Source organism: Elgaria multicarinata, chromosome 14 (genome assembly GCF_023053635.1).
Source record: "Elgaria multicarinata webbii isolate HBS135686 ecotype San Diego chromosome 14, rElgMul1.1.pri, whole genome shotgun sequence".
Classification (NCBI taxonomy): Eukaryota; Metazoa; Chordata; class Lepidosauria; order Squamata; family Anguidae; genus Elgaria; species Elgaria multicarinata.
In genome coordinates this window covers 16,140,680-16,154,866 of record NC_086184.1, presented here as the reverse complement: position 1 = coordinate 16,154,866, position 14,187 = coordinate 16,140,680, and the positions used below count along the sequence as shown (strand labels likewise).

At 37.2% G+C, this 14,187-nt stretch overlaps 1 protein-coding gene across 1 annotated transcript in view; it reads right to left on the bottom strand.

The window, feature by feature from the left end:
* The window catches only part of DPY19L3 (dpy-19 like C-mannosyltransferase 3), a 38,255-nt gene extending 24,481 nt beyond the window's left edge, over positions 1-13,774 (bottom strand). Inside the window, exons 1-8 of the mRNA XM_063141199.1 lie at positions 13,637-13,774; positions 10,956-11,080; positions 5,455-5,545; positions 4,340-4,461; positions 3,849-3,994; positions 2,651-2,774; positions 1,870-2,004; positions 384-515 (exon numbers count right to left, since the gene is read on the bottom strand). Of these exons, the coding sequence (XP_062997269.1) occupies positions 384-515; positions 1,870-2,004; positions 2,651-2,774; positions 3,849-3,994; positions 4,340-4,461; positions 5,455-5,545; positions 10,956-11,080; positions 13,637-13,739 (978 nt within the window). The 5' untranslated portion in view covers positions 13,740-13,774. The remainder of the gene's footprint in view (positions 1-383; positions 516-1,869; positions 2,005-2,650; positions 2,775-3,848; positions 3,995-4,339; positions 4,462-5,454; positions 5,546-10,955; positions 11,081-13,636) is intronic.
* Between the last annotated feature and the right edge of the window lie 413 nt (positions 13,775-14,187).

The following is a 14,187-nucleotide window of genomic DNA, read 5'->3' as shown; positions in this document are numbered from 1 at the left end:
ATAAGCTTCTTATTTTATATTTTCCACTGTACTTTATGGTTTAATTTTTGTGAATTGCCCAGAGAGCTTTGGCTATTGGGTGGTACAGAAATGAAATAAATGGCAGATAATTTCATAAGTAAATTATGTGTTGCGTGAAGAAGTACTTTCGCTTCCCTGTGACCTTGTCCTGAATCTGCTTCCAAAAACCTCTATTTATTGACCCCGAGTTCTAATATTATGAGAGCGGAGAAACATTTCTCTCCATCCCCTCTCATTGCACCATGTGTAATTTTATAAAACTGAGCCACAAAAAATAAGCAACAGAGTAGACAAGTGCATAGTGTGTTCTATTTACTGACTACTTTAAAAACAAAAGTAATCACGTTAAAATGCATACATACCTGAAGTTTTCTTGCTAACAGGGCAGACGTATTAAAGCTTACAAGTAATGATCCTACTATCATGGAATTAAAGAACTGTAAAAGACAAACAAGCAGCAAACTAGCCACTTGTATGATATAGATCCAAGTCACCTGCAAAAATCAAAATAAGAAATTATGCATGCCAGTTTTTTAAAAATGCCTGTACAAAAGCGAGGCTTTATTCCATTACGCTCTCTGCATTTCTTTAACAACTGATGTTTAAAAGTGAAGTATTTAACTTGAACAACATTCACTGCAGTCCCGTGATAAGGAAATTGGCACAGGAAACAGAGAGAGTAAAACCCTCACTAGGAGAACTGAGCTTACCTGCAAAACTTCGTGTTGTTTGTTTAAAATGAAAAAGAAAGAAAGAAACCAAAACTGCATAGAATTAGTTTAGATGGCCTTTTGGAATTTTTAGATACACAGGACTTAGGTTTTAAGTCGCTTTCAAAACCGACTTTCTAGTATTCAATGAAAAATATGAAATGAAAGGACATGCCATCCTAAATATATGTAGCAAATCACTTTCTTTTAGACAGATACTATTCATTGCTTTTTTAAATTGGTTACACACTGGCTGAAAATAGTTTTAAGGTCCTGTGTTGTTGTTATTATTATTAGTAATTTTATTATTAGAGTCTATAGCTGTTTTTATGGTATTTTGATATGTTATTCACTTAAATTATGTGTTTTATACGTTGGAAGCCAACTTGTGAGTCTTCTGCACTAAAAGGTGGCCTAGAAATCTCTTAAATCATAGAAACATAGGATCATAGAATAGTAGAGTTGGAAGGGGCCTATGAGGCCATTGAGTCCAGCCCCCCCACTTAGTACAGGAATTAACCCTACAGCATCCCTGACAGATGGTTCTCCAGCTGCCTCTTGAATGTCTCTAGTGTGGGAAAGCCCACAACCTCCCTAGGTAACTGGTTCCATTGTCATACTGCTCTAACAGTCAGGGAGTTTTTCCTGATGTCCAGACGGAATCTGGCTTCCTGTAACTTGAGCCCATTATTCCGTGTCCTGCACTCTGGGATGATTGAGAAGAGATCCTGGCCCTCCTCTGTGTGACAACCTTTCAAGTATTTGAAGAGTGCTATCATGTCTCCCCTCAATCTTCTTTTCTCCAGGCTAAACATGCCCAGTTCTTTCAGTCTCTCTTCATAGGGCTTTGTTTCCAGACCCCTGATCATCCTGGTTGCCCTCCTTTGAACACGCTCCAGATAGGTAGATAGATAGATGATAGATAGTGTCTGTGAATACCAATTTCATTTTACATCTAGTATAGTATAATGTCACTATAGTTTTGTCTCTCTCTAAAGCTTCAAATTATATACAGTGGCTGCAATGGAGCATACAATCAGGTACACCTAAATATGATTGTTTTCCGCTATTTCAAGGAGACTTACTGTAAGTGTGCATAATTGTGTGCCAATGTTGCCATATCCAGCCATTAACTTACTTTTCCTCTAGGAAGCAAGTCAAGACAGTCAAGTGTAAACAAAACCAACGCCTGTATCAACAGCATAAATTGATTAAACTGCCAAGCCAAACTGAAGAGGAAGGTTGAAATAAATACTGCAAGAAGTGTCAATCTCTGGGGGGGGGAAAAAAAAAAGAAACATCAACTAAATGAGAAACATGAGGAAAGATCATTGTAGACAAAACAGAACATAATGGTTGGCTTTTCCAATGTAGCAACCAGTTGCTTTTTAAAACCACCCAAACCTCAACATCTGCAAAAAATATACTCTCTGACTGTGATCTAACAGAACACACACGGACTCAGAAGCCTTTTAAAAACCCTTGAAACTTCAACTATTAGGTGTTTGGTGGGCAAAGGGGCACAGGGGGGCAGAATAGAATCTAGATACACTTCCGCTCCTGAATAATCTAGTCTGCAAGGCTGCTGCTTTTTTTTTAAAAAAAAATCTATATGTGCAGCCCTTTCTTCTAGTTCTTGCTCTGGAATTGGGTGCTCCACGTTCATCTGTGCACACAATTCCTTGTCCACGAGGAATGCATGAAAGCCTACTTCTGTGGAAATATGACTTCAGTACTCAACCAAAGATATTACATTTAACTATGTAAAAACAGAAGCCATTATTTTTAATAGCATATGTATCTGCTATATATTTTTGTTTTGACAGTTTTGTCAATACTAACTTAGTTTTATCAAAGACGTTTGCCATTACATTTTAATAGGAAAACATTTCCGCTATTAAAAAAAAAAAAAGACTCACTTCATGAGTAGGCCGTAAATGAGGTCTGAACAGGAATGTAATTGCTGCTATCTGAACAGCAAAGAATGGCAGTGCCCAGTTTTCTCTTAATGGAATGGTGAATTCCACCCTGGTGGTATCTATTCTGCATAAAAGAAAAGGTTCATGTAAGCATGAGTGGGCAAAGATGGAAGTACTCAGAATTGAAAATGGACTTGGAATATTAATTGGCTACTTCCAAATATGGCAGAAGCTCTTTCAGGCTAATCAGATTAATGCGTTACAGAAAGGCATCAATGCTAAACAAAAAACAAACAAAAAAGATTTCAACCAGAGATGAATACTGAGAAGAGGAATTTAGTGCTGTTATAGATCACCTAAATCTACAGCAGCAATGTCTTCACAGTGGCTTTCAAATACTAAATGCCACAGACTTCCAAAATTCCAAAAAGACTCAATTATTGGCCCTTGCTATTTAGTCAAGAAAATATGAACAGCTTAATTGAGCATCCTCAAAATATCATCTGCAGTGAAATATTGTAGCAATTATTTTTCTTAATTGATTAAAAGCCAGTTAATGGATAACTTATTGACTGTTTCATGTCTATGTTCTATATACTGTCTAGCACTCTAATGGCACTAAATAAATATTTAGCAGCAATAAAATACCTTTAAATGGCTGACAGCCCTACTTTCAACAATTTCTAAACAAAGGAAGGTTTTTTCCCCCTTAGGGATGCTCTAAATTTTAAAACTAATGCAGGCTTTTTAAATGGTTTTATTATACTGGGCCTTCAGAGTTCCAGCCCATCAATCCAATCCACCTGAACCTCCCTGGGTATCATGTTTTGGTCATCTACATCATTCTGTTCCCATTGTATTCTCCCCTCCACTAATTTCTCAGTAAGTCATGTGTCCAACTCTGAGGAACCCTGGAATAAATCCACATATAAAGGAAAGTCTTGTGAATGGGAGATCTAAAACAAGGGTAGAGAAGCTGTAGAGTCCAGATCCTGTTGGACTCTAAGTCCCATCAGCCCCAGCCAACATGATCAATGGTCAGGGATGATGGAAGTTGTAATCTAACAACATCTGAAGAGCAAAACGTTCCCCACTTCTGATCTAAAGCCAGCATACCTTTACTAGAGTTTGCATATACGCCTTTCTATAGCATGGCAAAAATCATATTGTTGTAGAAGGATTTACAAATAATCCTCACCTGTTTGTGATATACCAGAAGGCCACTAATACACCTGAAAGCCAAGTTCCACTAAGAAGCCAGCTGGTGACATATAAAGCAGTGACATAGACTGCCTGAAGACTAAACAATGTGTAGATGTAAAAATAAACAGGTTCTAAAAATTTCTGTGAAGGAAGGATATATGAGATAGTTAAATATGCATTGTTTGTTTTAGCATGAAATCAACTGTTCATATCATAAGTAACATCTATAAATTAAAGCTGCAATTCTTCACACACTTATTAGGAAGTAAGTCTCACTGAAATATATGGGATGTGTTTCGAAGGAACATGCACAGGATTGCACTGTAAGACTGCAACAGTATGCATTTTTACTTCTGAGTAAGCATGTTTAGGTTTACACTATAAATTTGGTCAGTTTCCACAGAACCTGTGAGCAAGGTCCATACTATACTGACATGGGGGATTCAGTTCATTGTGTATTTCAGGAATTTATAATTGATCACTTACCTTCATATGAAAAACTGAATATAGAATGCTGAGAAATACTTCTTGGTAAACATTCATTCTTCCAAGTATGTTAATTGTCCGCAATGATTCAGTTTTATTGTCATAGATCAAGCCATGTAAACCTGTATAGTAAGAAGGAAGTAAAATGAGGACATGCCTACTTTTTTAAAAAAACAAACAACATTAAAATGTTAAAGTCTATGGAAAACAAGAATTTACAAAGTTAGAAACCAAAATAATTTAAGTATGCAATACCACTTTTTAACAGCCCTTTGGCTTCCTGCTTTAACATTTTAAACATTAAGTACAACTTATGTATCATTAGTAATATGGAACACATATCTCCATTATCTATGTGTTGGGCTTATACGTGTCTTTCCAAACCCAATTAAAAATGTTGGTGTTGACCTTTAAAGCACTAAAAGGCTTTGGACCAGAGAATTTAAAGGCATGTCTTCTCCTGCATGTTCCTGCTTGATCCCTAGCTCATCTTCAAGAAGATGGACCCTCTCCCAGGCGCTCCCAGCAAAGGAGGTGGCTAAAAGAGAGAGGGTCTTCTCAGCTGTGGCACTGCTTATGGAATAAACTCCCCAGATAGGTTTGGTTGCCATTTGCGTCATTATATTTTTTTGGCACCCGGGAATGACCTTTCTTTTCTCTCAGGCATTTTAGAACCTACTTCTAGGTTATTATCACTGTTTCTTTGATTCCTCTGCTGTTTACTGCTTATTATATTGCAGTTTATTCTGTTAAATATTTGTATTTTATATTTTAAACTGTTTTAAAATGGCATTTTAGTTTTTAACTAGTTGCAATCTGGCCCAGAGAGCATTAGTTATTGGGTGGATTAAAAATGTACTAAACAAACAATGATTTCTATAATATCAAGAAACCAGAAACACCTCCAGATGTGACAAGCACTGACAACATATATAGCCATTTAAAACAAAACAAAAAAGGTGTGTTCTTTGGAGTTGTACCCAAAGCCCTATGACAAACAAGATAGGAGATGATAGTCAAGCACTATCCTTAAACACAGAAGAGGTGGTCTTCAGAGAGCTATTTGTGCTTTATGCAGTTCCGAAAATCAAAGGTTAAAAAAGATATTACAATACCTAGCTGAATGGATGGAGCCCGCAACATCTGCTTGTAATAAGAGTAATAAAGGCCACATTCTGTCCTAAATGAAATCTCCCGCTCTACCTCCTGTAAGGAAACAAGGCAGTTAAGATACAAGGAAACACTTAACCTGATGCATGACTTAGTTTTGGTGCACCTTCACCTGTTTAATAATATTAGTATAATGTAGTTAAAATGCAAAAAACACAGTTTTAATTAATAGGAAAACTACCCTTGCTAACCCTCACTACAACAAGTCCATGCAATAGATCATCCTCCTTCTTAATTCAACCAGTGGGGAACTGAGACTCAGAAATTAATCAAGGGCATTTGATGAGTTGATAGCACAGAGATTTAAGCCCAAATCTCCAAGGTCCAAATCTACCAGACAACTTTGGCTTTGGTCCAAAAAGTAAACTAATAGAGATAAAAAGCAGCTATAACTTTCCCTTCATTTTGGATAGTCAGTATATTGGCAAGAATCAAGAGAAAAACTAATTAATATGATCTCCTAAATGTTACTTCAGTGTATCAGCTGTCAAAGAGTATGCTACTAAACATGCTTATTCTGAAGAGAGTAGTGTATACTTGTATAAGAGCAAATGTGTTCTTGGACACGGCCCACTAGTCAATTTAAGCCTGGCAATTTGACTCCCTTTAAAAAGGGGGGGGGAGATTTCCAATCCAAATCTAGGAAGAAACATGGGGTTGTATCCAGACTGACTGGTCATGTTTAGAGTAGACCCACTGAAATCAATGGAACTTCAGTTAATCCTGATTAACTTAGGTCCCTTTGATTTGAGTGGGTCTACTGTAAGCCTGGACCCAACCCACAGGTTTGACGATTTGTAAATAATAATAATAATAATAATAATAATAATAATAATAATAATAATTTTCAATTTATACGCCACCTACCTACAAAATCCCCTAGGTGGCTTACTGTCCCCTAAGCCCTTTCCTCATTCTTTTTTTGAAGCCATTTCTATGCTAACAACATTACCATGATATTTTCTGATCCCCAGTTTTGGAACCTGTGTTTAAAATAAACATGTCTTCTATTGTCTGGCTAAGATGTTTTTATTTTGGCTGCAGGCATCTGGTCTGCTGGGTTTAGGGGTTTTAATTGCCTATTCTTTGTTTTAAAGCAGCCCACAAATTTTATTGTTTGTAATGTTTGATTGTATTGCTGATTGTATTGCACTGTTTTTAAATTGTTTTTAAATCATACGTTGCAAGTATGAATATACGTTTTCTTACTAAGAATATAGTCAAATTCTCACGATTCAAACCAAAGTTGCATCCAAATTTGAGCCAAACCGATGAAGAAACAAAGAATGACAGATGGCTCAACCTGTACTCTTTACATGATAAATGATTTGAGTACCAATGGAATGTCACTAAAGTACCTGAAATACTGGAAGTCCCATCTTAAATTCAATCAGCTTATAATGACGAGTTAACACAACTGAAGTTTCCATGTTAGATGTATGTCTTCTTGAAGTATATGGAGGGAAAAATAATGTCTATGTATTAAAAACTGAAAGGTCTCTGATGCATTTTGGAATTTATTTTGGAGGTCTGGGCATAGAGGGGGATCTAATTAGCAGGAATGCATCAAACATGAATGATTAATTTGTAAGCCTGGCACCAGCTGTATTCAACCAAATGCCATACTTTACGAGGTAAACACTACTGTTTTACATCTGTTTCATACCAAGATAACATCTGCTTTCCTCATTCACAACAAATTTCCAGTTCTATAGCAATTTATACTTTTCCTAGAGTCGTATCTCAATAAATTGGCCACAGCTATAGGTTAATATTTTAAGACGAATATTTAGAAAATAGGGTATGTTCTACACATGCAATGCTGACTACATCATATGCAGTTGACTATATATAGCCCCATGATACTTTGCTGAGAATCCTGATGTTTAAATGTGTTTATATGCCAATCCTAAACATTGTTATTTGGAAATTAAATGTACATTGTTTTTGAGATATCTGATAAACTGAAAGTACAAAACCATCCTCAGTCATCATCGCATGATCAACTGCTTCCTCCATGTAGTGATTACAGAACAATGGAAGCTAAACTACAAGGATATACCTATTGAATATTTGATCATCCTACACAGTGGTCACGAGCCATTACCTTTTACCTATGTAGACTACAAGTGTTGGAATTGATTCACTTGTCTATGTACATCACTTGATTTCACTACACTATTATTTATTTCATTTATGAGTCACCCTATAACTGAAGCTATCAGAACGACATACATAATAAACCCTTCAAAAAACCAATAGCATCCCCTAAAAATCAAAAAATTCAAAAGCGCTAATAACAACATTTTAAAAGAAGAAGGTAAATATGAAAGCAGCATGGAGAAGGGAATATTCAAAATACAGCTATAAAACACATGAGTAAAACAAAGAGTAAGCTAAAAAAATATTTATTTTTACTAGACGTTTGATGACTGACAGTGGAATATGTGACCTGACTATTAAAACTCAATGTGTTCGATGTAATATAAGGCAATATGAACGTGCTATCTGTGGTATTGTGTCAGTGATGGATGATTCATGCGTGAATGACATGACTTGTTGTTGCATTCATCAAGTGGAGAACATGCATGTGTGAACAGGCCTCGCAGTCAATTTGTGAGCAAGTTTCATTCCTAGGAAACCCTGGAAACCAGAACTCATGGCTCCAGAATGAAATCAGTTGCAACTAGAAACGTGAAGGCCTAGAAGAAAACCCAAAACGATTTCTGCACGTGGCAGAGCCAAATGTGAATGTCTTCATTTAGGAACTAGATCAGTTGAAGCTAGATATAGTCCTTTAGAACAGCCTTTCTCAACCTGAGGTGCTCCAGATGTGTTGGACTACAACTCCCAGAATGCCCCAGCCAGCTCTGCTGGCTGGGGCATTCTGGGAGATGCAGTCCAACACATCTGGAGCGCCCCAGGTTGAGAAAGGCTGCTTTAGAACAACACAATCTCATACACTGAGGACAGTCTTTGCCTTTCAATATTTTGTTTGTTTAATAAAAGCAAAAATGAAAAAGAAGAACAAAAATAAAAGAAAATTGCCTCTAAAAATGTAGTCCAATTAATTTAGCAAATTTTCTCAGGAATCAAAGTGATATGACCAAGGCTTCATAGTGTGCCTTCAACAAACATAGTTAATACACACAGAACAATTGGTCAATTGACCTCAAGCCCTCTTGTTTCGACCTGAGTGTTTATTCAGCTTTGAGGAAGGAAGGAAAGAAGGAAGGAATAAATTTATTTTTATAGTGATTACTCAAGTATTGAAACAAAATTGAGGTTCAATTCCCATCTTAGATATAGTAAATCATTATTTCCTATCCAAGGCATTGGGAATAGGAGAGATTATAAGCCTAAATAAAATCACTCACAAATATGTTGTTCTCTTCTAAATCACTGGAGGAAATACCAATTCATATTTGCGCATTATAGGCTTGCAAGAACTACGACAAGCAAAAGATGTGTCCAGACTAAGCTCTCTATCCTGTATAAATCATTTACTTCTCTCTTTACAGAAAGAACCTGTGCTCAAAGCACCAAGCTTTCACTCTCTTCTTTGCATATTTTTTGTCACCATTCAACCCGATTTATCCTGTGAAAGCTGACAACAAATTGCCACTGAGTTTGCCCTAATAGAAACGTAAAAAAAAAAAAGTGCTATTAACATATCATAATTAGATGAAAATATTTTAATGTACCACATAGTGAATTCTACTACTGCAGGGTGTGATCCCAACCTGCTGCAGTCAGGGAGGAAAACATCAAGACTTTGATTTCATGAACTGAGTAAGTCCACATCATTACAGTCCACAATGGCATCACTTTAACATGTGGTAGTGAGCAAGAGTCAATTCCAGGTTTCTGGCACCTGTTCGATACAGAGAGCCAATTTCTGTTTTATTGATGACATTCTGTGTGTAGAAATGCAACATCTGAAGCTGCCCTTATCTGAAGGGAAATTTAAGACTTTAGCCTTCACTCTCTAATTAGGTAAGATCTGATTGAAAAAGAATCATGCATATATTAAGTCAGTTGTACGGTCATCATTCAGCCTGGATAATCCTGAATTCTTTATTATGAACACTAGAAGTGTACACCAACTACAAGATTTGACTTGGAGCTGGACTTGATGCTTTGAAAAATGGCCTGATTTATTTATTTATTTATATTTATTTAAGCATTTTTATGCCGCCATTCAGCCAAAAAAGGCTCTCATGGCGGCTTACAAAAGTATTTCTTGATTCTGCTTGGACAGTAGAACCACACCCAACCCAAGATTTGGAAATCTGAGGCTTTGTGCCTCCTATTGACTATCATGGGAAATAGATATGTACTAGCATAGCAGCCCCTTAGGAGCAGATTATGCCTGTCAAATCTCAGAGCAATAGGTGCAGTGGGGTTTTTTTTTGCACTGTACACCTTTATATTCTGATTTTATTCTTAAAAAGAGAACTGGCAATAATGTTTTTATTCATTGGCAGAGTTGGATAAAAATTGCAAGGATAGTTGCCTCTTCTGAGGGGATCAGGCCTGCCAAGTTTCAGATGAAAAGGTGCAGGAATCTTTGTGCAAGAGCAGTGTTTGTATTTTGAGGGTACCCCAAAAGGTACATATTTATCACACACACCCTCTGTCCCTTGTGGGCCATTCTTCTTAAAATGACAGACAAAACAGAGGGGATCCCAAGTAAGAAAACTGCAAAGTTTTAGAAAGATAGGTGCTACAACGAATGTGGAAGTGGAGTCCTCAAATTTGGGAGGGGTGAGTAATTCTTTCCCCCTTCCCCATTATGATGTGTGTGATTTGTATGCAAATCACACACTTCATAGTGATGTCACCAGGCTAGAAACCTGCAAAGTTGCCGAAGGACAAGTGTAGGAGCTAGGTAGTTATGATGACTGAAAACCAGTTTAAGGCCTTTTCAAAGTGAATCCTGGTAGTACTGAAAGAATGTCCAACTCATGGTCCCATCCCTGCCTTCCTCCAAAGAACAGGGACTACAGAGCCCCTGATAAAAAAAAGGGTCCTGTAGACCTGGCAGTCACTCTCCCTTCCCCCTCCCTCCATTAGCATTTAGAGAATAAAAAGCAAAAGATGCCATTTTTGGAGACAAGCTGTCTATCTTCCCAAAGCCAAATTGCAAACAAAGCCTTTTGCAGGAACCAGCTTCCATTCCGGTTACTTCAGCAAGAAGATGGCTTTGCCTCCGGAAGCACCAGGGAGGGTCCAAAGGGCCCCAATTCAGGTCAGGGTTCAGCTGAATCTCACACACATCCTTAATAAACACAGAATTATAGATCAAATGTGGCTGCTACTTTCAGTGAACTGATGCTATAGTAGTCTTGGAAAGCTTTGTAAAAAAAAAGGGGGGATCCAGTTTCTTCCATATTGTGAACAACGCCTTAGGAAATCAAAGATGCAATTAAAGTCATTCTGTTACCTTGATGTTGGAAAACCATAGATCATTTTCATGTAGCGTAGCAACATAAACAGAAGTGAGAATTCCCAGGGAAATGCCAACAATTCCACCAACGATTAATGAAACTTTCTTCCATAGCTTTCCACCTGCAGAAGATGGTTCTAGTAAATATTTATCATCTAAGATTTAAATCCTGCCAACATTTGCGTCTTGGATTGTTTTGGTATTAGAAGATTCGCACTGATTCATTCCTTGCATGAATAAATATCCTCCCAAGGTGACATATATAGAAAACAACAATAAAATCCACACAGAAAACTCTAAATGGCCCCAGCTGGTTCTTAAAATGTTGGATCCAAAGATACACTTTTGTGTGAAGCTGTCTTTCACTCAAAGAAGGGCAACTTTACACTTCACACTAGAACGCTGCATGGGATGCATGAAACAACTCCAAGTATATCCTTCAACTTCTGAAACCTGTTACAAGTAGAAACATATAGAACCTATCTATTATAGCACTGTATGAACTTTGGGAAAGCATTTGAGGGTTAGTGCTAACAGTTATTTTCATTCCACTTGTGGTATTTTAGCTCCAACTAATTCACTGAAAGAGGCAGTACTAACTGTTTTTTTTTTCTTATTCTTGCTAAGTCTTGTGCATAGAACAGTTTATTGCTGAGATGTTTGTTATTAAAACTATGATCTGTCCACTGTGTTTTGTCCTTTCTACAATAATAGAGCTTAGTTTAGCCTTATAAGCTAAAAATAGTAACAATACCCACCACCTCTCTTTTGGAAATCTTTTGAAATATGCTAGGTGGCACATTTTCTAATAAATTGCAAGCAGGGTGACTTCATTAACATTTTGTTTAATCTTTAAAGGTTTGATTATCTAAATTGTGCATTCCACCTTCCCTAAGTGTTCACTGATCAAAGCAACCTCTCATAACAGTACACAACTCTCATCACCTGATGGCATCAAAGTAGCCAAACTGTGTAACAGGGATATTGATCCTCTTTCAGCCATAGGGCCAAAATTCATTTTGGAGAAGCTCTCAGGGGTGGGCAAGGCAGGGTGCAAAAGAGACAGGAGAAAAGGAGATAGGGAGAAATACAAACACCCCCCAAAACACCACCCAAAAAAGCCATCGTATTTGAGTGTAAAGCTCTTAGTGTCAGTAACTAGCTAATACCCTGGAAGACAGAAAGAAACTTCAAAGTGATCTTGATAGGCTGGAGTGCTCGGTTGAAAACAACAGAATGAATTTTAATAGGGATAATTGCCAAGTTCTATACCTAGCAAAAAGAAACCAAATGCACAGCTACAAGATGGGGGATACTTGACTTAGCAACACTACAAGCGAGAAAGACCTTGGAATTGTTGTAGATAACAAGCTGAATATGAGCCAACAGTGTGATGTGGCTGCAAAAAAAGCAAATGCTATTTTGGGATGCATTAATAGAAGTATAGCTTCCAAATTGCGCGAGGTACTGGTTCTCCTCTATTCAGCAGTAGTTAAGCCTCATCTTGAGTATTGGGTCCAGCTCTGGGCACCACACTTCAAAAAGGATGCAGACAAGCTGGAGGGGGTTCAGAGGAGGGCAATGAGGAAGATGAGGGGTCTGGAAGCAAAGCCCTATGAAGAGAGACTGAAAGAACTGGGTATGTTTAGCCTGTAGAAGAAAAGATTCAGGGGAGACATGATAACACTCTTCAAGTACTTGAAAGGTTGTCACACAGAGGAGGGGCAGGATCTCTTCTCAATCATCCCAGAGTGCAGGACACAGAATAATAGGCTCAAGTTACAGGAAGCCAGATTCCGGCTGGACATCAGCAAAAACTTCCTGACTGTTGGAGCAGTACGACAATGGAACCAGTTACCTAGGGAGGTCGTGGGCTCTCCCACACTAGAGGCACTCAAGAGGCAGCTGGACAACCATCTGTCAGGGATTCTTTAACGTGGATTCTTGCATTGAGCAGGAGGTTAGACTCGATGGCCCTTCCAACTCTACTATTCTATGATTTTAAACTTTTAGAATGAGGGAAAAATGTATAGAAGCCAGGAAATCACCAAATGATTGGTGGTCAGAGAAAAGGAGGCAAAGACATCTGAGAAATGCTGGAGGGCTATGCCCGATTTAGGCCCTGGGGCTAAAGGGCTACATCAATATGATGTATAATATAATGCCACGTGAAGAGACAGCCATTTTCTACATTTAGATAGTTACTTCTCCATGTATACTACATTTATTTTAATTATTTCTCTCATTTCCAGCTTAACCCTGTTATTTGAAACAAGAGCCAAGTTCTACCAGCACAGGACCAAACTCTGAAATAGTACCAAACTCAGTGGTACTAGAGCTATGTCTCCCTTATTAGAAGAATGGATTTTATATAAATCTATATTTGATGAACTAACAATTTTTGTGACAAGATGTTCAAACTGTGTTTGCAAATAGCAATACATGAAATATTTTGTAAGCAAAAAGTCAGAAATCAAAACATATCCCTGTAAATAAACACAGAATCTTGTGGAAATACAGACGTCAAAGCTAGTTTGAAATACTGGTTGAGAAGAATCCTGTTTTATTTCTAACCATAGTTAACACTGGCATTTGAGCTTTTTTAACCTAAAAAAAAAATCACAGTTCTAGCCAAGAAGTTTATAATGATTAAAAATACATAAATAACTGCAACCTACCAGCTACAATCCTCCCATTAAGTTTCCAGCTCTTCTCGTGTGAGTGACATTCTTCTGGAGCTTCTGTAATTTTTATTCCTTTTCTCTGTCTAACAGTTGTCATGATGCCAGTAACATTCACACATTATACTTCAAGCTGGTTCCTAAAGATACATAAACAAAAGTAATATGGAAGATAATTAAGTATGTATTTAACAGTCTATCACTCCTACTACTCTCAAAAAGTATGCAAGAAGATATGGAAGCACACTTCAGAGACTTATTGTATTTCCAAACATCTTTATTTTTTGCAAAATATCTAAGAATAAATAATCTTATTCTCTCAACTTTTTTCACAAATAAATTAGCAAAACAAAAATGTAATATTGAATGCACAGAGTTGAGATAACTTTCAGATCAGTCAGTCAGTGCACAGAACGTAGAGAAAAATATAAGCTCCTTAATACACTAGGTACAGTCTAGATACAACTGCATTATCCAAAAGTATTAATTCTTGCATATTTTCCAATGTTTTAATGGCTTACTGATGCCTTCTGTAGCAGTTAAAAATA